The following is a 23,094-nucleotide window of genomic DNA, read 5'->3' on the forward strand; positions in this document are numbered from 1 at the left end:
GTCAGCACAGAGCCCGACGCGGGGCTCGAACCCACGGACCGTGAGATCATGACCTGAGCCGAAGTCAGATGCTTAACCGACTGAGCCACCCAGGCACCCTGAAAACGCTTTTTAAAATAATGGATCTCAGAGGTCCCCACTAAAACCAAAATTCAATTCACAGATTTTCAAGTGTGTTTGAAACTTTTTAACTGCCATTTAAACATGGCTCAGAGGTGGATTCTTCTTCACAATGTTGACTTTCGGGGGTAGTTTTTAGCTTTTATACAAATATGCAACTCTAAAAGAGGAGAATCCAAGTCTGGCAGAAACTTTGCTGGTCATCTGGGCTTCCTGCTAATGCCATGTTGATTCTACCCTCAGGACAGAGCCCACATGACTTCACTTAGTTCACAAGGCCCCTCCTGATCTGGATTCTACTTGATTCTTCAGCCTCAGTGTTGCCCTTCTTCACTCCAGTCAAATAGCGTAATTCCTTATTAGTATTCTCGGAAGTCACCATGATATGAAGGTGTTCCCTCCACCTAAATAGTCAGCCCAATACTATCACTATTATTCTTACCTTATTTATATCCTCAAGTTGGTGTGTCATCAGAAATATGGGATATATATGGGTTAGTGCTACCAGCACTGAAGAATGCAGCCCACTCAGTCTATTTATAACAGCCACGTGAGAGGGAATATTGGGGTACAAACTACAACTAATTGGGAACCTCATATATAAATATCCCTCCTTAGTCACTTGTCTTCCTATATATTTAAATGGATTTTTAAAAGTTTATTTATTTATTTTGAGAAAGAGAGAGAGTGAGCATGAGTGGGGAAGGGGCAGAGAGGAAGAGAGGGAGAATTCCAAGCAGATGTGGGGCTCGAACTCACAAGCCCTGAGATCGTGACCTGAGCTGAAACGAAGAGCTGGGCACTTAACTGACTGAGCCATCCAGGTGCTCCTACTTAAATGGATTAAAAAAAACCACTTAGCTACAATAGTTTACTGAAACAAAGTCTTGCCAAAAATTCCAATGTGTAAAATAGTTGGAGTAGAGGTGCTTTGAGAGAAGCACAGTGGGGTGCAGGCTGTCTGCCTGTCTCCCCCAGGTGCACCCCCAGGTGGCCCTTGAGGAGGCTTAATGGGAACTCTGGGGTCCCTGGGCACATGGTTTAAAAATTGTTGACTTGAAGTACCAACAACCTCTTCCAAGCGTTCTTGCTTCACTTGGTCCTTTCCCGTTACTTCTACTAACATCTCCAAGTCCAGCTTGAAATTAGTTTTTCAGTTGATCAGGCCAAAGGAGAAACTAATCTCTTTTTCATCTCGTGCCCAAGAGCCACTGCTTTAGCTGCAAATTAAAATTCCTCTCCCAAGTGACTTGGGCTGTCAACACCAAGTCCTCTATAAGTCCCTTGTTCCTTCACAATCCTGTGCTTATATCCTACAGCCAAGACCCCAGTACCCCAACATTGCTCAGCAATTCACCACAAGCTCCAAGAGGCCTGGTAGAGGATAATGGAAAGGTCGAAACTCTAGGTATATACCCCAGAAAATGTGCACACATTTGCCTAAAGAGACTAGCACGGGAAGGCTCTTTGTAGCATTATTTGTCATAGCAAAATTTGGCAGCAACCTAGAACAATAGAAAAACGGTAAATACATGACTGTATTTTCATGCAATGGAAAGCAATGTTGGCTGATAAAACCAACCTACAAAATGACACAAAGACCATAATAACATGAACATAAATTAAAAAAAATGCAAAGCAATGTTATGGCCTATAGACATTTACATCAGTAGTAATAACATAAACATGATTGTGAAAGATAAATACTGCATCAGGATAAACGGTAATGTCTGGGAAGGGAAGGAGAATGGGGGAAGGGGTAGGAAAAAGGTACACAGACTGTATCCCTTATGTTTTGTTTTAAAGGAAGATCTGAAGTCAGTATGGCAATATTTTACAAATAATTCAGGGGAGTTTTGCTGGTAGTTATACTGGTGTTTGATACATCACTCACTGTACTTTTCTAAAAGTTTGAAATATTTCATTGAAAAAAAAGAAAGGATGGTTTGAAGTGAGGCAGGCTTGAACTCAAATCCTGACTGCCTATCTAGGGATGGGATCTTGACCAAATCAAGATCCACTTTCATTGCCTATAAAATCAAATGATAATTCTTCATAGAGCCGATGGGAGAATGATATGAAACATGTATGTAGTTCTTGACACATAGCGTGAATCCGAGAATGGTCACTGTTCTTCTTATTGGCTAGGACAGACTTATGACCCTCTACTCTTTTTTTGGAAATATGTGCACAGCATCATGGCAATCTGTATTTGATACAGTTTTATTTTCCTGGCCGCTGCTGGGCAGACCACAACACCAATGGTAGCATGACTCTCAGGATGAAAGGTTATCTTTATCATCGAACACAGCAGATTTTGCTTCCCACTTCTTTTGTTTGTCAACTGTCAATTAAAGGTCTGGGATTAGATGACTAACATCTTAAGAATCTATCTAATTGCTACATCCTGAGAGTCTGATAGCCTAACTTAGTGAGCAAAGGAGCACAAAAAGGTTTCCATGGACCAGAACCTTTTTAGAAGGCATTTAAAGAAAATTTTCTTTTGTTTATGACATTGATTTCCATTAGCAGATTATGTGTACCCTACTATTTTCCTTATAAACCATAAGAAGTCTTTGCTCAAAAAGGTCCTCCTCACTGTGACCCTTATGAAAGATACTGTTTGAAGCATTTTCTTATTTCGCAGGAGGAGCTTTAGTAATTAAGAAGGAAAGCCATAGGGGCACCTGGGTGGCTCAGTTGGTTAAATGTCCAACTCTTGATTTCGTCGGCTCAGGTCATGATCTAACAGGTTCATGAGATCGAGTTTCATGTCTCTCTCTCCCTCTCTCTCTGCGCTTCCCCCACCTGTGAGCATGCACACACTCTCTCTCTCTCTCTCTCTCTCAAAATAAGTAAATATTTTTTTTAAAAGGAAAGAAGGGCATAAATGTTAATTCACCATCTCAACAAGACCTATTGAACTCCAGTGAATTTTAATAGGTGCTTTGTGAGAGCCAGACATAGAGGACATGTTCTCAAATTTTAAAGAACTTATCCAAATAATGACAACGTAATAGCCACCGATTACTAGCTCCTAACGTGTATCCATTATTGCGATAATGAAGTTACACAAATGGTCTCTGATCTGCACAACCACTCTGAAGGGTGCTATAACCTTCAGGTCACCAATGAAGAAACTGAGGCTCAGAAAAATATAGTGGTTTGCCTCAGGGAACACATCTAATAACTAGCAGAGATGGGGATTTGATTGTGGTAGGGTCAGTAGGAAAAAGAAGACATACCAAACCAGTCTGCAGTCTTAGCTTCTCTTTGACCCCTCCTCCAGCTATTTGTAATTGATTCTCCATTTTATAAACTCTATAATACTTTATACAGCCTGATCCACACATTCTGATTTTTATTTACACACCATTGTAAATTCTAGACAAAGGCTCAAAGGTACTACATGGGAATAGGTATGACACTAAGTGAAGGACTAATCTGACTTCTGTCCGGTTCTCTCTTCCTCACGGGGTGCTGAGGTAAGACTAGCTGATCAGACAACCAGGCAGATGGTAGACTGGGGAGATGACCTGACAAGGCTAGAGGTAGGCACAGCCGGAGAACAACCAGGTAAGCCACACCCTAGGGAACACGGCGATTCAAATCCAAGGATGGATGATCTTGTATTTAGGTCCTTGAGAGAACCCAAGTCAAAATGACCCAGCTAAGGCATTCCTGAATCCCTGCCATTACCTAGCAACACTAAACTTGTACACTAGAATAGCTGTTTCTCTAAAGATACAATGCTGGGGAAAGCTCCTTGTGCTCAGTACCACCACTAATGGGCACTTGCTTACCAGTCAATAATTCCCAAGCATACTCTTGGGGTGGCTAGGTGGCTCAGTCGGTTAAGCGTTCGACTTCGGCTCAGGTCATGATCTCACAGTCTGTGAGTTCGAGCCCCGCATCGGGCTCTGTGCTGACAGCCTGGAGCCTGCTTTGGATTCTGTGTCTCCCTCTCTCTCTGACCCTCCCCCGTTCATGCTCTGTCTCTGTCTCAAAAATAAATAAAAATTAAAAAATAAAAATTCTCAAGCATACTTTAAGTTCTTAAAGAGCAGCAGGTTCAGACAGCTCCTTGAAAGCGCCACCTGCTGGTAGTAACTTAACCGCATCCCAAAGCAGACTGGAATAATTTGTGCTGTGCTGATGGCCAGTGCTAACACATAACACCTTCTCCCAGGTAGATTCAGACTTCCCTTTTCTCGTCCCTTCTGAGAACTAGTTTCTTCAGTTCCTGGAGAGAGCAATGCCTATCTTGCCTTCTTATAGGAATGCTGAAATGTGATATCCCTGAGCATTGGAAAGCATATAAACATGTAAGGAGTTCTTATGATTATTTTTTTAAGCATCTTATCTCTCCTGCTTTATCAACTTCTTTCTTTCTGCCTGCAAACATGCAGAAGTCTCCATTAATTGGACAAAAAAAAAAAAAGCCAAATATCACAGAACTTTTCAATGGATTTTTCTCCAAAAATCACTGCTAAACCTCTCAAAGGCTTAGTCTGCTCCCTTTTTAGAATTTTCTTTTCCTCCATTTATCCATGGACTCCCCCTCACCAGACTGCTGCACAGATATCTTCATGGAAGTTATTTAGAAAGAAAATAAGGAATGAATAAAATGATTGCTCAGCAGCAGAGGCCACTTGATGTTGGTTGGCATGATTTGGCATTGTTCTCATTTTACACACAAAGACCCTGATGATCAGAAAGGGCTCAAAGGAAGGAAGGGGGCCTAGAATCACACAGAAAGAAGTAGCCAAGGCCACCTGTACAATTTGAGGGTCCCAGTGTAAGATGAAAATGTAGACCTGCTTATTCAAAAAGTAAGAAAAGGTGCGGTATTAAAACATAAAAACCTTTTCATTTCTTCTGTGGTCTCTTGCTCAACTTGCAATGGTGTTTTTTACTTGCTATTTTTAATGTCATTCTAAGTCAAGGAAAATCAAAGGTTTAAATTAATGGCGTGAATTTTACCATTCATCTTCATTTAGTGCGATGCTAGTTTTAAATGCTAATACAAGGGCACTTAATTCATATGTGGAATCACCAAGACCACACAGTTTGTTTTTCAGATCTCATACATGCATATATACTTTGTTCTTATCAGAACATTGGAAATGCAGTGCAAAACAAACTCGATTGTTATTTTACTTTTTGACATGTGTGTATTCTACCAACACTCTCTACCTTTGCTTACTGAAGAGTAAGAAAAGCCTGAATGGAAAAGGAGCTATGGGTTATCCTGCATTTCCCCTTCCTTCTGTGTCATCATATTTAGTTTAAGTCATTGGCTAATAACATGAACAAGAAAGAATATGATGAGTTTCCTCTGTCATTTGTGTTTCTTAGAATGCCATTGTGGTTGTTGTTTGTTTTTGCATTCAAACCAAGTTCTGGCTCCAAAGGAATATATGGCCTCTAAAGGCTGTCAGCACCCTGCTTGTTGAGTCATAGACATGACATACTTACTTTGTATTCACTTTGAGTCTCCCTAAACTGCATTGTGGGTCCACTGGTATTCTGTGTTCATGGGGTATCGTGAATGCTCTATGTGAATGGGGTGAAAAGGAATGGTGGGCACATGTGTTTGCATATATCTCCTCTGTTCACCTACATGCTCCATTTCCCCATCAGACTTATAAGACACAGGTTCAAAGATATAACTATTAATAAATTCAGAAGTGTGGGCCCTTCTGAGTGCTGGGCCCTCTGTGACTGCACAAGCTGCATGTCCACGAAGCCAGCTCTGGAGTAGCGAAGCCAGGAGCAGAGCCATATATGACTCCAAAGTCTCTTAACATCACATGGAGTCTCTTCAAATAACACAGGGCAAGTAGCAAAGGGATTGCAATCTGGGAGGAGAATGATAAGGATGGGAAGATGGTTGTCAAAAGGACACAATAGCTCAGTTACTTTAGGCAGACGTACAGACTGGCATGAGCTAGGAGATATGACCTGGAAGCAAGCCAGCTCCTACAAGGGTGGAACAGACAGTGTCCTAGCTTGTAGATGCTTAGAAAGCATTCCTTTTGGCAGCCAGCATCTACAGGGCACTTTCAAAACGAGGCAAAAGAGAGGCAGCCAGTATCAGGGGTCTAAGAAAGTAATATCTTAACAGGTAGGTCATGTTGGGATGCGTTCCTCAAGAGGCCAGGCAGAAAATCACATTAAGATGGACTATTGGCAGATAGGTAGGACCTACCTAACTATACGGCTGAGGTCAGGGGATGGCCATGATGGAAGAAGGGTCTCTGATCAAGAAACAGACCAGGAGGGGGGAGTCATCATTTAATGGGCACAGAGTTTTTGTTACAAATCATGAAAAGGTTTGGGGTATAAATGATATTGATGGTTACACAACGTTGTGAATGTATTTAATGCCACTAGGTTGTATACTTATGAGTGGTTAAAATAATATTATGTTATATATATTTTACTATAATTTTTTTAAGCTGCAAAGAAAAAAGAAAGATAGACCAGGGAGGAGGCAGACATTCAAAGATCAGAATTGAGGCATATGTAATGTGAGCAAGGAGAAGTAGATGCCAAATCCTATACCACATGTACTCAGCATTTAATAACATCTTGCCTCTAGACCACATAGAATCACTTCTGGGAGTTCTGCACTTTTCCCTTAAGAAAATAAGATCTTGGGGGATGATGGATGTGATCTGGCTGGGGTGAGGGTAGGGCCTCAAGCTTTTCCCTACTCTGTTAGGGGAGCAAGAAAGGTAGTTCAGTGTGGACATCTCTGGTGTCCTCTTCACTTGCTTGGACAGGTTTCCTCATCTGAGCAGCTACTATGCCAGCTACTGTGGGACAGAACCTGGGCCTGAGACCATAGGGATCTGGGAAAGAGGGAGGGCTAATTCTGCCACATAAGGGGGGGATCCTGTGCACCAAGCCCTGGCACAGGCCATGGGTAAGGGGCACCTTGAGAACTGCTAAGACCATGGTTTGGGCTTGGAATTGTCTCTCAGAATTCCCCAAGGGTCCTTGGAACCCCAGCCCCAGGTGCCACACGGGATCTAGCTTCAAGTGCACTTGGCGAGAAGGCCTGTATTAGCATCCTAGCTCTCCCTTTTAAGAATAATGTCCTTCACCCTTGTGAAATTGGTGGAGTGCACCCCAGGTATCCCTGGCTTAGGAATGAAGGATGTGGTGGACAGGGATGGGAATGTTGCAGGGGGTGGCGAGAGGCTGGGATGAGATAGAGAAATGGCTGGGCTGTCATTAGGGATGGAGAGAGATGAATGATGGCTTAATCAGATGGAGAAGTCTGATAGCAGGAATAATCTATAAAGGATGGAGAAGAGAAAGAGAGAAGAGAGAATTGAGATTTAGGTGTGCCTGCAGTCAACCATTCAACAAATGTTCACTGGGCACCTAAAATGTACCAGACAGTGGTTGGGGCAGCAATGGGGAACTAGACAGGATGTTCAAGGAACTTGGAGTCTAGTGTTGAAGACAGACCATCAAATGAACAGTTAAACCAAACTGTGATGAGCGTTATGACAGGGGAGCTACACAGGGCCAGAGAAAGAAAATGAGTTTATAATAATCAGAATTAGGTTCTGCTGTATATAACACGCAATCAAAATCACTGTTGCCCAAATGAGGTATATGTTTATTTCTTTCTCACATAAAAGAAGTCCAAGGCTACAATGGCATTTCCATATGTCCTCAGAGGCAGGGGCCGTTATTTTTTTGTTCCACCATGCTATCACCTAGCTTCCATCTTCAGTGTTACCTCATGGTCCATGTTGGCTGCTGGAACTCCAGCCATTGTTTGTAGGATGAGGGCTGCAAAAAGGAAGGCAGAAAAGAGACCCCTCCCTGTTGAATCCACTTGCTTTGAGCAGCCTTCTCCAAAGTCCCATACATACATTTCATGAAGAGACTTGGGAATAGGCTGTGCCCAACTTCAAGGGAAATGAAGGCCAGCTAAAATTCAGGTTTTGATAATGAGGAAAGAAAGAATGAATTCCAGGTTAGTTAGTACTCGCTGACACAAGTGTTTTCATCTTTTGCATTCCATATTCCTGAATATCAAAACATGATGTTGAATTCTAGCAGAACTCCCAAAGATTATTATTTTTGGCAATGCAGAGTATTCTTTTGTAAGGAAAGGCAGAATTCATAAATATATTTAAATATTTCATTTTAAGACCTTGAGCTTATGGGGGGTGGGGGGAAGGTGAATTTTTCTGCCGAATGTACTCAACTAAGGAGATCTTTTCTCTGGCCATCAGTAACCAGAGATGAGCAAACCACCACAAAGATACTCAAGGCAAGGGCAAGGACCCGGGGCCAAACAGTACAAATCAGGGTATCAGGTCAAGTTTGGTCAAGCATACCTTGCTATTACAAAATTATCTCAGTTGCAGAAAAAAGGAAATTTCTATATTGACAACAGTGGTAGGTGGTGTTGCGGAATTTTTCTGTTTTTCTGCTTCAGCAGTCACTTCTTATTGCCATCTCAGTGCCCGCCACCTGAGTCAATGCTAATAACTGTGGGCTGAATGAACACTGGCAATGAATTTGTCTGTGAGAGATTCCCTCTTTTTACTTGCTTTAATATAGAATGACTTGAAATCTGTAACTTCAAGTTGCCATAGTATTTCAAAGGAGTCAAGGAGCTGAGTACAAACCTGAAGGTTTAGTTATGGTGCCAGAATTTGGGGTTGATGTCTAGGTTTGGATCTCTACTACAGGGCTTGCTCCAGGGCCCTCACTTCTAATAAAAGCATTAGAAATAAATTAGAAATAAAAGTGGGCACCATAAATAAGAGCAGTTCACTGCTTTTGATTCATCTGTTTAATAACCTCTTTCTTTTTTTAGGTAACCATTTATTTAGTGGGTTTATAATTGGGACAGCCAATCAAAAATGAGTGACCCCATTACTGTTTTTAAAATGGAAATCAATTCCCAAGTAAGGTTAAGTGTGCTTTTATTCTACTTGAGGCCTTAATTAAAAGCATAAATAATACACATAAATCTTGTGAATGCTGAACTCTGAAGGAAATGAAACTGAGCCTATTCCAATATATGAAGGAAGAAGTTAAGATCTATGTGAAGCCTCTGTCCAAAAGGCAATTAGCTATCATTGCTGGCAGGTTACTCAAGCCAGTGAGAATTGTTACCAAATAATGCGTCTCATTGAGACAAATCGTGCCACTGAAAAAGACTTCTATCTGAACTTTTCTTAAAATGCTTTTTTGAGGGGCGCCTGGGTGGTGCAGTCGGTTAAGCGTCCGACTTCAGCCAGGTCACGATTTCGCGGTCTGTGAGTTTGAGCCCCACGTCAGGCTCTGGGCTGATGGCTCAGAGCCTGGAGACTGTTTCCGATTCTGTGTCTCCCTCTCTCTCTGCCCCTCCCCCATTCATGCTCTGTCTCTCTCTGTCCCAAAAATAAATAAACGTTGAAGGAAAAAAAAAAATTAAAAAAAAATGCTTTTTGAAAAAAAGTGAATCCAAATCTATGATTCTCTCAAATAATTAAAGTATTTAGAAGAATACAATTTATGAAGCATCCTTACTATGTCATCCTGTACATTTGTATTTATTTAAACATTCATTCTTGTCCAAGGTGTTTTCACATCCATGATCTCATTTGGGCTTTACAACTCTAAACATGGTGGTTAGGATAAATGTTGAGTTCAGAGAAGCCAGGTGACTTGCTCAGGCTACACAACCAAGTATGAGCCATTCCTGAGCTCGCATTGAGACCATGCGTTTGTTTGACAGTCGTGCACACGCTCTGGGCAGGCAGGTGCCGAGGATGCAATCACAGAGACAGTCGCTGCTGCTCTCAGGGAGGAGCTTCAGTGTGTGGACTCGTGAATCAGTCTGCTGGGGCTGGGTCCTGGTTCTGCTACTCACTGTTTGACTTGCACAAATTAATCGCTGTGTGCCTCAGTTTCTCTATCCGTAAAGGGAGAACAAATGAAATATCTACTTCATAGGGTTATGGTGAAAATTAGGTAAATGAATTCTTGCAAAAAGCTTAGGATGGATCTGACCTTGATTAAGTCCTCAGTAAATGTTAGGTCGGATTAGTAGGAGAGACAGACATTAGCTATATAAGCATGCTTATGAGTGTAATGATAGACTTGAGATAAATAGAAAGGAAAGTAACAGTTCTATCAGGGCTTGGGGCTAATAGAAGGTTCCCCAAGAAAATGGCTCTCACTGGAACTCTGAAAGACAAACTGGTGTTAACTATATGGTCATTCCAGACTGAGATTTGGGGTTTTAATTCCTGGATTACATATTCATTTTTAAATATACTGCAACGCTTAGTACAATTTATTTAAGACCAATTTGTTGATCTAAAGCATATGGAATCGATTATTTTCTATAGTGAAAAGAACACAAGCCTAAAAGTCAAAAGACCAAAGTTCTAGGTTTAGGTCTGCCATCAACTCACTGTAAGACTGGGAAGGGTCCTTTAGTCTGCTTCTGGGAATAATTTAGAAGTTCAAAAGAATGTTTACCTCTAAGCCTACTAGGGTCTGGCCGCAATAACCTGTCCATGGTTTTCCCTTTCCATATGTATGCTGTTTTATCATCATAAAATACCCCAGTCGTTATTTCTACTTGTGAAAATCCTACCCATTCTCTGAGATCCATCCCAAATGTCCAGAGTGATGTGGGGGTGGGACAGAGATGATTTCATCTGCCAATCCTCCTACTTTTACAGAGGAGGGGACTTCCACTGCCCTCCTCAACATTAGCTAGTACAAGAAGACTTTTCTTTGTTTTGAGGTGAAATTCATATAAAATTAACCATTTTTAAGTGAACAATTCAGTGGTATTCAGTACATTCACAATATTATGCAATTACTACCTTTATCTAATTCCAAAATATTTTCATTGCTCAAAAAAACAAAACTGGGGCGCCTGGGTGGCGCAGTCGGTTAAGCGTCCGACTTCAGCCAGGTCACGATCTCGCGGTCCGGGAGTTCGAGCCCCGCGTCGGGCTCTGGGCTGATGGCTCAGAGCCTGGAGCCTGTTTCTGATTCTGTGTCTCCCTCTCTCTCTGCCCCTCCCCCGTTCATGCTCTGTCTCTCTCTGTCCCAAAAATAAATAAATGTTAAAAAAAAAAAAAAAAAAAAAACAAAACAAAACAAAAAACAAAAAACCCTTACCCATCAGGCAGTTACTCCACATCTCTCGCAGCCCCCAACCCCACCACTGGCAACCACCAGTCTTGTGCTTCTGTGGATTAATTTAAGGAAGACTTCCCTCAACTCCCACCATTCCCAACAAAAATATGACCTTATTCTCACCTAAACTTCCATTCCTTTTCTCTGGTGATACGTTAATTATATACAACTTGAGAGTCTCTCACTCCTTCCCCCTCACCCCAATCCTCTCTGATGTCAGATCCTTTTGCATTAAGGGCAGTGTTCGTGCCACATTAAAGTGAATTGTGTATAGTGGATTTACCATTAGATTTCTCAGCCCTTGACTCTGGTGCCACGTATTTACCTACATACTTAGGAACTTTAGTGTGGGAAACTGTCCCTCTTAATTGACGATTGCCACATGGTTGTCTCCGACCAGGAAACTGTCTTTGTGCACCTGGAGCTGCAGCACATCAGCAACACACAGACCTGTGAGGGGTGACAGCGCACAGAAGCACATTAGGGGGCCCCCAGGGTACTTCTTCTTCTCCAAAATTCTTGTATTTTACTTGGAGGAAGAGAAAAAGACGATATTGAGTTTCCTTTTTTTCCCCCTATATTTCTCTCTTCTTCTTGAAAGTTCTACTTAGTGATGCTTATTTCTCGAATCAATTAATACTTAGTCTACCACCACGGGCCACTGTTCTAGCTAATGCAGATACAATAGTGAACAAGACAGGCAAAATCTTCCCTCTAGTCACGAAGACATAAACAATATGTGATAAACTATGAGGCAGTGACACATATAAAGAAGATAAGGTCCGGTACACAGGTTGGTCAGGGGAAGCCCGGAACCTGTGGCAGAGTGAGCCACGGGGCTATCTGGCGGGCAGGCCTTTGTCTTCAACATTCAAATTATGGCCATAAACAAAGAGGCCTTATTATGATTATTTGTAAAGTTAAAAAAGTACCCTTTTGGTTATAGGAAAAATCAAACTTATATAAACAGTAGAAAGAATGGCATAATGAACCTCCACGTTCCCACTACCCAGCTCAGTGATTATTATCAACTCATGGCCAGTTTTGTTTCCTCTGTACCCATCTCTCCTGAACTTCCTGAAATATCTTGAGGCAAATCTCAGTATCACGTTATTTTCTCTGTCAATATTTCAGCATATATCTCTCAAAGACAATAACTTCCGTTTTTTTAACCTCACTGTCAAAAACAATGAGAGTTTTTAGTATCATCAAATATCCACTCAGTGTTCACATTTGCACCATTAGTTTGTGAACTTCAGCCACCACCACCACAACAAAACATTAGTAACTTCCATTAGCCTGAGAATCATTTCCTTAAGGCACTGGATAAAAATATTAAGTACACACGCACAACATTTTTTTAGGCACAGTCTGTTCAGCTCCAGGTATAGGCCTGAATGTTCTTAGCTTGCCATGATTGCTAAGTCAGGGAATGATGGCAATGCATCCTGGTGATTCATGTGCACTTTTTCCCCTAACACTTCAATATTTTTGGCCACCATGTAATAGGAGTTGAACACAAGTACATTACTCAGCTGAAAGCAGCCAGCAAACGAGGAACCGAGTACTATGACACAACGTCCATTTGCCCCACATATTTTCATCGGCTCCATTTGGCCATCAGCTTCCCCAGACGTCTACACATTTCTCCATAACTCAGCCACCACAGCCATCCCTCACACAACCTTCTGTTTAGCTACCTTTACTTGTGTTCTTTTTAAAGATTAAAGTACTGTATGTACTATAACATTTTCTGTTAGAATTTAATACCTTTGGAACTTTATCAGACTATTGTTCTTTTGTTGCTGTTGTTAGTGCTCTGGTTACAAAATTGCATAGTTTTTTTTTTTGTTTTTGTTTTTGTTTTTAGCAGTCTGTCTCCATCCTATTTTTCAGTGTAGCCAAAGACATTAATACATTATGGAAACCATTTAATGGGTGAAATATTGAATTATAAAAAATGAAATAACATTTTTTTTTTAATTTGAGAGAGAGAGAAGGTGTGCACAAATGGGGGTGTGTGAGCTGGGGAAAGGGAGAGAGAGAGAAAAAAAAATCCCAAGTAGGCTCCATGGTCAGGCAGAGCCTGATGTGGGGCTTGATCTCACAACCCTGGAATCACGACCTGAGCTGAAATCAAGAGTCAGATGCTCAACCAACTGAGCCACCCAGGCACCCTTCAAATAAATATCCTTAAAAATAATTTACAAATGATATTGATTTGCATTGTTACCCATAGTTTGAGGGAAAACTCAGTAATGAGTCCTGTTTTTATCCTCCACCTCAACCTCCCAGCAAATCATAACAGTTTTAGGAAAGTAGGAACTTGAAACTGTGGCTCATATAATGATGGCTTACAAAAACATTAAATGAACAAAATATATTCAAAAACATATAGATAAATCTTTTTCATACGAGCTTACAATGAGAGTCTAAAATATGCTATTGCCAAAGTTCTGGATAAACTGTCAATAAAATGATAAACATATTGCAATGAATAAACTGCTCCTTAATTCAGTATATCATACTAGCTGTTTACCTTGATTTGAGATGCCAACACCTTGAATTTCCCAGGTAGTTAGAGAATCAGGTAGCGTCAACTCTATCTGATGCCTAGAAAATAAAATATTTCACAGCTATCACACACAGGTGAGCCTTAGTTAACCTGGAACCAATTTAACATGGTCTATTAATCAGAAATGTTTACAGTTTTCACATATGGGCTCTTGAAGCAAATCACAAGAAAACAAAGTTAAATCAGTGACCATAGGTGGGGAGAAAGTCAAGAAAAGAACAAAGGACAACAAGGGACTCCTACATTCTCAGGATAATTGCCTATACACCAATTAAGTTGAAATATATGAAATCGCTGTGTGGGTCAAGAATGCTTGGTTACAGGCATATACATATGGTTTGGCATAGATTGAATGTTTGCATCCCCCCCAAAATTCATACGTTGAAATATAATCCCCAGTGTGATGGCATTTAGACGGGAGATCTTTGGGAAGTGCTTAGGTCATGAGGGTGGAGCCCTCATGAACTGAATTAGTGTCCTTACAGAAGAGGTCCTGGGGAATTCCCTCATTCCTTCTGTCATGGCTATCCGTGAACCAGAAAGTGGGCTCTCACTGAACATTAAATCTGCCAGTGCCTTGATCTTGGACTTCTCAGCCTCCATAACTATGAGAAATAAATGTCTTGTTTATAAGCCACCCAGTCAGTGGTTTTCTGTTATAGCAGCCCAGATGGATTAAGACATGGTTCAACATACTCCCATGTTTTGTTTTCATTGCCCTACTTTTATAAACTGAAAGGGCTGTGATAAGTTATCAAATTAAAATTATATTATTTTCAGTGAACTCTACTTTTAAGAAAAGTAGAGTAATCAAAAACAATTGAAACAAAAAGGAATTTTCAGAATATCAAAGTCCATTTAGTCTAAACCGTACATTTCCTAAGTGCCTATCATGTGCATGGCACAGTCCTAAGACTAAATACAGGGATAAGTAACAAGCTGTCTGCCTCAAATAACTTATTCTAGAAGAGGAGAGAAATATGTAAACAAATACATGATCACAGAGGTAATAAGGGCTTCAATACAAGCATGTACAAACTACAGTAAGAATGCAGAGAGGTAAGCATTTAATTCTTTGGGGGCCACTTTCTGGTGAACCCAGTGTCTGAGTTGGTTGTCAAATGTGAAATGCCTTTTGTTAGGAGTGGAGGGTTAAGAAAGAGGATTTCCAGGAAAAGGTAAGAAAACTGCACAGACCAAGTACTGCTGGAGCACAGAGGGCACAATAAAGGATAGTGGCAAGGGCTGCTGGGAGATGGGCTGGAGCCATTGGCAAGAGCAGTGGATGAGAGGGTCTTAATCTACATTGATTTTGCCTGATGGGTCATGGAGAAATGGTTTTAGGTGGGGAAATGGCATGATCAGATTTGGATTTTAACATAATCACATGGGTGGCTGTGCTTAGAGAGTGAATCAGAGAAGTGGATAGAGCTGGAATCAGGGAGAGTAAAGGAGGCTGTTGGACATCAGGCAAGTCATGATAACTGAAGAAAAACTGATCATTTCTCAAACCTTATGGATAATTGGTTATTTACAGCGTGTGTTTATAATACAAGGAAAATATTGCCTTCTCTTATTTGTTATGTAGATAAATAGCATTGGAAATACATACCTAAATGGATGATATACATTGTTGGTGTGTTTGTTACACACCAGAGTCTGTTTAGAAGTACTGAAACAACTACACAGAAGTATAATGCCCAGATATCACCCCAAACTACATGCTCAGTATAAGTTCAAGGTAAGTGAAATGGCATTCTTCTACAAAGATCAGTGCTCAGTTAACCCTGCTACTGAGGGAAAAACCAGCCCAATAGCCAACCAAATTAACCTTGATCAAATGTCAGTGCTATCTTTAATAATCAAAGAAACCCTCTGAAGATTGACAGACCACTTATATATCATATTTGAATATTTTTTTAAATTCCTAAGGAAAAGACAATAAAATCTTAGAATACCTTTTAGAGACATGATGTACTTCCCATAACCTGTTTTCTAAAAAAGTGCTTCTTTCAAACATTATTGGGTACCTGCTTGGTGCATCTAAATTAAAAATATGAAAACACAGGGTAAACATAACATACAATAGAGTTACATGTTAAAGCATGATGGCTAACTTTAAATTAAATATTTTAATGAATTTGATCAAACATTTAATTTTTGTAATATCAAAATAGGAAAATAAAACCCTCGATTTAAGGTGTCTAATATGCATTACATGCAAAAAGCAAAATACAGAATGGTAACCTCCCACAGGTATAAAACAAAATGTTATACAGAGATACAGCTACAGGTGTAGACATAAATATTTACATAGGCAGAGAAAATTTCTGGAAAGATAAAAAATTTTAAACAATGGCAATGTCTTACTTAGAAAGCAGGTAGTACAGGGGTCAGGAATTTTTACCTTGTACTTCACACTCTTCTATTACAGTATTGTTTTTGTAATGAAAACTAGTGCAAATTTTTAATAAAAGTGTAAAGAAGGATGTGCCAAAGCAAATCAACAAAAGGTAAGAAAGGATATAAAGAAACAATAAGGAAGCATATTCAATAGAAAATATAAGAGAACATGAATAAGTATAAACTCAACAAACTTGAGTGGGCTTAAAATATCTCATTAAAAGTTAGACATTCTCAAAACAGGTTAAGAAAAGAAAACTTATCTAGAAACAGATTTAAAAGCTATACAACAGCACCAAGTGATAGAGAAAAGTTTAAAATAAAGGGATAGAAAACCATATACAGGCCAAATACTGACAAAAGATAAGCTAGTAGTTAAATAATAACTTCTGATAAAACAATTCAGAACAATTTAAATGGGGTAAAAAAATATTTTATGTGGATAGAGTTATATTTTGCTAAAAAGAAGAGGTAGGCATAAACTATGTACTTAAGAACACAGCTTTGAAGTACATACAGCAAAAACTGTAAAAAATACAAGGAGACACCTGAATCAATAATTCATATGAAAAATAAATGTAATTAACTTACAAAGTTAGAAAAAGAACAATAAAACAAAAAAAAAGTAGAAGGTAGAGATTAATGGACCATATAAAACAGAAAACAATTATAGACGTAATCAACAAAACTAAAAAATTGTTTCTTTAAAAAGATCAATATAATAGAGAAAGCTCTGGCAAGTTTGAGAAGAAAAGAGGACATGAATTAACATGGAAGGCATTATGCTAAGTAAAATAAGTCAGGCTAAGAAGGACAAATATCATATGATTCCACTCATAAATGAAATCTAAACAAAACAAAAACAAAACAGTAAGCAAACAAAAAGCAGGATCAGACCTATAAACACAGAGAACAAACTGATGGTTGCCAGAGGGAAAGGAAGTAAGGAGTTAGAAAAAAATGGGTGAAGGGGAGAGGGAGGTACAGGCCTCTCCAGACAGGCAATGAATAAGTCATGGGAACACAAGGCAGAGCATAAGGAAAACAGTCAACTGACAGAGGTGTTTTTAATGTTTATTCTTAAATATTTTGTTGATTTTCCTCTAAATTTTATTATTTGGCTTTTTTAAGCCTATAGGTTATATTACTTTCATATATTTTTTAACTAATAAAAATATTTCAATCATATGCATTCATAAGTTTAGGAGGATTTCCCAGCAATATCACTATTATTGAAGATTTAAGATAAGTTTTATATTTTAAAATATTTTTCAGAGCTTACTTGTTTATACACTTTTATAAGTTCATGGAAAGGCACAAGGAAGTTATTAAATCCTTTTTTTAAAAAACGTTATTTAACAAGGAAAAAAATTGTAAGTATGAGAGGTAACAGATGTTAACTGAACTTACTGTGGTAAACAGTATTTCACAATATATACATAATCCAAATGATTATGTTGTGCACCTTAAACTTACACAATGTTATATGCCCATTATATCTCAATAAAATTGGAAAAAAACTAAAAATAAAAAATTTAAAAAATTTAAAAGTTACTGACTTTTTAAAGCACCAGATTAAACAAACATTGCAATATTTTTCTTAATTATGATCATGCCTTAACTTGCATGATCTGTACAGTAGGGCAGTTAAGGAGAATTCAGATGAAACCAAGGAAAATAGGTGGAAAAGGTTATTAAAATTAAACAAAATTGTAATAAGTTGTACTCATCAGGATTTTCCATGAAACCATTTGAAATTGAAGTAAAGGAAACTCTTCTGTATATACTTACTGGGATTTCTTCTACTTCTAAAATTTCTTATTGGTTATGCTTTGTGGCAGAATCAATAATGATATTTTGATTCTTCAAAGTCTCCTATTGTCTTTTTGCAAGATTTTAAGTATCATGTGTGGTCAATGATGTGTGTACAAAATGAGTATCACAGAATCATTCAGTCAAATATTTCCATTTCACAAACTAGCTCTTAGAGGATAAATAACGACCTGCAAACGCTACACACTGAGTTAGTGAGAAAGCTGGTCAGTGGGACTAGTGGGACTAGTGGTATCCAAACTAGTATTATTGCCACTGACCACTCTGTTTTTTTCAAGCCAAATTGGCAGGAGTTCATACTTCATCTTTTCTACATTAAGCCAAATTTGGAAGTACTTCTTCCAATGGCAGCACAGACTCTGCTTGGCACCCTCTTACCGTACTGCACACAAAACAGGAGCGCTTACACATACCATCCCTTCCGATCATTACATGGATGTAAGACGACTCCTCCCGCAGTTGATTTGCCAGCTCACAACACTGAGAGAAAGCTCTGGAACAACGTGGGCCAAGGGTAATCTTTGCAGCTCTCTGCTCACAGCTCTCCTCGCTTTTAAAGGCTCCGTCGTAACAGCACTTCTGGATCAATGGGTGTTTGAACGTGGATGCTGAGATAATACAACTGCTCTTAGTCAAGTACAGATTCAAAGTCTTGGGGCTAGGCTCACAGGCTCTGGTTCATCTTCCTCCCTGGTACCCCCGGCTCCACCCCCTCCAGCACCAATGGTCAACCAGCCCCTGCTGGAACAGCTATCAGAATGGGAAGCTGCTTCCTCTCCAGGCAACCTGTTCCATTTCAGAGAGCTCTAATTGCTGAAAAACTCTTCCTGACATCTTCTAAATGAAACTCTCACTCCTATTTCTTTATAGGTACTCATGGAATTAATCCTCTTGTGCAGCAAAAGTCACATAACCACCACTTCCTTGAATATTTGAAGACAGTCATCATGACTACCTAAATCTCATCCTTTCTCCAGTAAACATCCCTGAGGCTTTTTTATTTGGACCATGTTTTCACAGGATATGGTTTCAAAGCCCTTGTACAGTCACTCTCCCCTGGACACGCACTTGGCCAAGAAGGTCAAGCCAGCCAGCACAAAGTCTGAGTGAGTGAATAGAAGAGTAAGAACTTTCACTGAGGTTGCCCTCCTGTTTTCTCAAAAACCTCTGAAAGGGACCTTAGACTTGGTCATGTCTTCTCTGTCATTTAGAAAGGAGGAAATAATAGTACAGATAGGGGAAGAGACTTGTCCCAGTGGGTGTAGCTGCTAAGAGGCAGAGCCGGGGCTGGAGCTAAGAGGCAGCATCATGTAGTGAAAAGGCCACTGGGCCACAGAATAGAAGCTCTGACACTTGTGGCTGCCCCACCTCTTCCAGTCATCTGGACTTTGCAACACAGTTCAGTTTTCAGAAACTCATTTGCCATCATTAAATGATTATAGTTTCTGCCTAGCCTAGGTCAGAGTGTGGCTTTGGTGAGAAAGAGCTTTAAAAAGAATGAAGCACTGGGGCACCTGGGTGGCTCATTTGGTTAAGTATCTGACTTCGGCTCAGATCATGATCTCGCGGTTCGTGGGTTTGAGCCCTGCATCAGGCTGTGTGCTGACAGCTCAGAGCCTGGAGCCTACTTTGGATTCTGTGTCTCCCCCTCTCTGTACCCCCCCCCCCTCGCTTATTTTCTCTCTCTCTCTCTCACTCAAAAATAAATAGGCATCAAAAAATTTAAAGCAATAAAAAATAAAAAGAATAAAGCATTAAACATTAGTTCCTCCTAAGCTAAGTGCTTTACCTGTACGATCTCATTCAATTCTCCTAAGAGCAGAGCAGAGAGAAATTATCTCCATTTAACTTGGCAAAGATCACTTAGCTGTAAGTAGTAAGCTGAGACCCAAACCTGGTCTCTAATTCTAAACACATTGTTTTATGTGATGCCTTCTAAATATGCTTTTGTGGCAAATCCCTGCTGGAAATGGAGGGGCGCTTTATAATAATGTTATTATCATCATTATTCTACTAATAATATTATCATTATTATTAATGACATATACTAATGACAATATTATCATCGTTAATACTAAAGCACAATATCTGTAACTCCTTGACATTATTGATAGTATAACTAAAATGTAAGTGCTATATTAAAATCAGTTCTCTCTGTCTAGGGGCGCCTGGGTGGCGCAGTCGGTTAAGCATCCGACTTCAGCCAGGTCACGATCTCGCGGTCCGTGAGTTCGAGCCCCGCGTCGGGCTCTGGGCTGATGGCTCAGAGCCTGGAGCCTGTTTCCGATTCTGTGTCTCCCTCTCTCTCTGCCCCTCCCCCGTTCATGCTCTGCCTCTCTCTGTCCCAAAAATAAATAAACATTGGTAAAATCAGTTCTGTCTCAAAAATAAATAAATGTTAAAAAAAAAAATTTAAAATCAGTTCTTTCACACACATCTTCCAAGTGACCCGGACAGGTTCTGAACATCCAAAGGATAGAAGTAGTGCCCAGCAGAGCACAGCAGTCACTAGTGTAGTGGGCTCTGCTGTCAATCTGACCTATGCCACTCACTAGCCCAAGATGTTGGACATGTTACTTATTATTAAATTCTCTGGGCCTTGATGATTTCATCTGGAAAATGGAGGTAATAAGAGTACCTACTGCATGAGATTGGTGTGAGTGTTCAAGGAGAAAATCTGATTATGAGGCATCCACAGTGCCTGGCATGTAGTAAGTCCTCAATTAGCATTAGCTATTATTTCAACCTAAAGTTCATCAGACCTAGCTTTTGTGAGAATGTGGGGGGAAGCTACACATTTAACTGCTGCACCAGCTACTCTGAGAGAGAGGAAGATCTATGAGACAATTAGAAAGCAACTCTATCATCACTATAGAGAATGGCTATGGTGGTGACTTATTTCTTTTAAGTTAAGACTCTGCGAAGTAAATGTGTGTTAATTTAACCAGTTTGCTTCACTCGTATAAAGATCAAAAGCTGGGTGTGCCTACAGATCTTTTCATCTGGTCTACATCAATTAGCTAGAATGAGAAAATGTAGCAGATCCTGGATCACTTCATCATAACCTCTGAAAACAACATGAAACTTTGGAGCACCTAGACTTTCTATTTTCTCTTTTAATTCTCTTCTTGATCTGGGAATTTTCTCCAACAATCCACCTGTTAAAAAACAGAGAGAGAGAGAGAACATACCTCAGAATAAATGCTTCCATCAGATTATCTAAATTACCAGTTCACAGAATGGACTGTGTATATTTTATCAGAGATCTGTTCTATTTCCCACAACAATTCTGATCTGTATACCCGTAAAACAGAGATGTACAAGAGCAGAGTAAGCATATTTTTTGGTAGCACTATTATTATTTGTTCTTTGCTAAAGTATGACCTCAAGAAGCTCAAACATAATAAGACAGAAAGTATCAAATACACACATTTTTAAGGTGTTTGTTCATCTGTTTAAAACACTTAGTGAGTGCCTTTTGTCTCCCAGTTAGGAAACAACAAAAGTCAGTAAAATCCTGTCCCTATCCTGGATATCACAAAAATCTAAAGACATGAAATATGGTGGCACAAAGACAGACACTCAGATCAATGGAATAGAGAGCCCAGAAATGGACCCACAAACGTATGGCCAATGAGTCTTTGACAAAGCAGGAAAGAATATCCAATGGAATAAAGACAGTGTATTCAGCAAGTAGTGCTGGGAAAACTGGACAGCGACGTGCAGAAGAATGAACCTAGACTACTTTCTTACACCATACACAAAAATAAACTCAAAATGGATGAAAGACCTAAATGTAAGGAAGCCATCAAAATCCTTGAGGAGAAAGCAGGCAAAAACTTCTTTGATCTTGGCCGCAGCAACTTTTTATGCAACATGTCTCCAGAGGCAAGGGAAACAAAAGCAAAAACGAACTATTGGGACCTCATCAAAATAAAAAGTTTCTGCACAGCAAAGAAAACAATCAGCAAAACTAAAAGGCAACCAACAGAATGGGAGAAGATATTTGCAAACTACATATCAGATAAAGGGTTAGTATCCAAAATCTATAAAGAACTTACAAACTCAACACCCAAAAAACAAATAATCCAGTGAAGAAATGGGCAAAAGACATGAATAGACACTTCTCCAAAGATGACATCCAGACGGCCAACCGACACATGAAAAAATGCTCCACATCACTCATCATCAGGGAAATACAAATCAAAACCACAATGAGATACCACCTTACACCTGTCAGAATGGCTAACATTAACAACTCAGGCAACAACAGATGTTGGTGAGGATGTGGAGAAAGAATATCTCTTTTGCATTGTTGGTGGGAATGCAAGCTGGTGCAGCCACTCTGGAAAACAGTATGGTGGTTCCTCAAAAAATTAAAAATAGAACTACCCTAGACCCAGCAATTGCACTACTAGGTATTTATCCAAGGGATACAGGGATGCTGTTTCAAAGGGGCACATGCACCCCAATGTTTATAGCAGCACTATCAACAATACCCAATGTATGTAAAGAGCCCAAATGTCCATCGATGTATGAATGGATAAAGAAGGTGCAGTATATATACACAACAGAGTATTACTTGGCAATCAAAAAGAATGAAATCTTGCCATTTGCAACTATGTGGATGGAACTAGATGGTATTATGCTAAGCAAAATTAGTCACTCAGAGAAAGACAAACATCATATGACTTCACTCATATGAGGACTTTAAGACACAGAACAGATGAACATAAGGGAAGGGAAGCAAAAATAATATAAAAACAAGGAGGGGGACAAAACATAAGAGACTTAAATATGGAGAACAAACTGAGGGTTACTGGAGGGGTTGTGGGAGGGGGGAAGGGCTAAATGGGTAAGGGGCATTAAGGAATCTACTCCTGAAATCATTGTGGCACTATATGTTAACTAATTGATATAAATTAAAAAAAATAAAATTAAAATTAAAAAAGAATTAAAAAAGAAAGACATGAAATAGGGGTTTC

The 23,094-nt window shown here is 39.6% G+C and overlaps 1 protein-coding gene across 3 annotated transcripts in view; it reads right to left on the minus strand.

Annotated features, from left to right (window-relative positions):
- Nucleotides 1-7,741: 7,741 nt before the first annotated feature.
- The window catches only part of LOC115500039 (complement C5-like), a 42,219-nt gene continuing 26,866 nt past the window's right edge, over nt 7,742-23,094 (minus strand). The window contains exons 16-18 of one of the 3 annotated variants that reach the window (XR_004344328.1): nt 13,838-13,911; nt 11,632-11,748; nt 7,742-7,932 (exon numbers count right to left, since the gene is read on the minus strand). Coding sequence is in view for 1 of the 3 variants with exons in the window: in XM_030294344.1 (XP_030150204.1) it covers nt 21,122-21,267 (146 nt within the window). In the remaining 2 variants the exon portion in view is untranslated. Of the gene's footprint in view, nt 7,933-11,581; nt 11,749-13,837; nt 13,912-20,663; nt 21,268-23,094 lie in introns of those variants that run through there. The other 2 variants (XR_004344327.1, XM_030294344.1) reach the window with 2 other exon arrangements.

The sequence above is a fragment of the Lynx canadensis genome, chromosome D4 (assembly GCF_007474595.2).
Source record: "Lynx canadensis isolate LIC74 chromosome D4, mLynCan4.pri.v2, whole genome shotgun sequence".
NCBI classification, from domain to species: Eukaryota; Metazoa; Chordata; class Mammalia; order Carnivora; family Felidae; genus Lynx; species Lynx canadensis.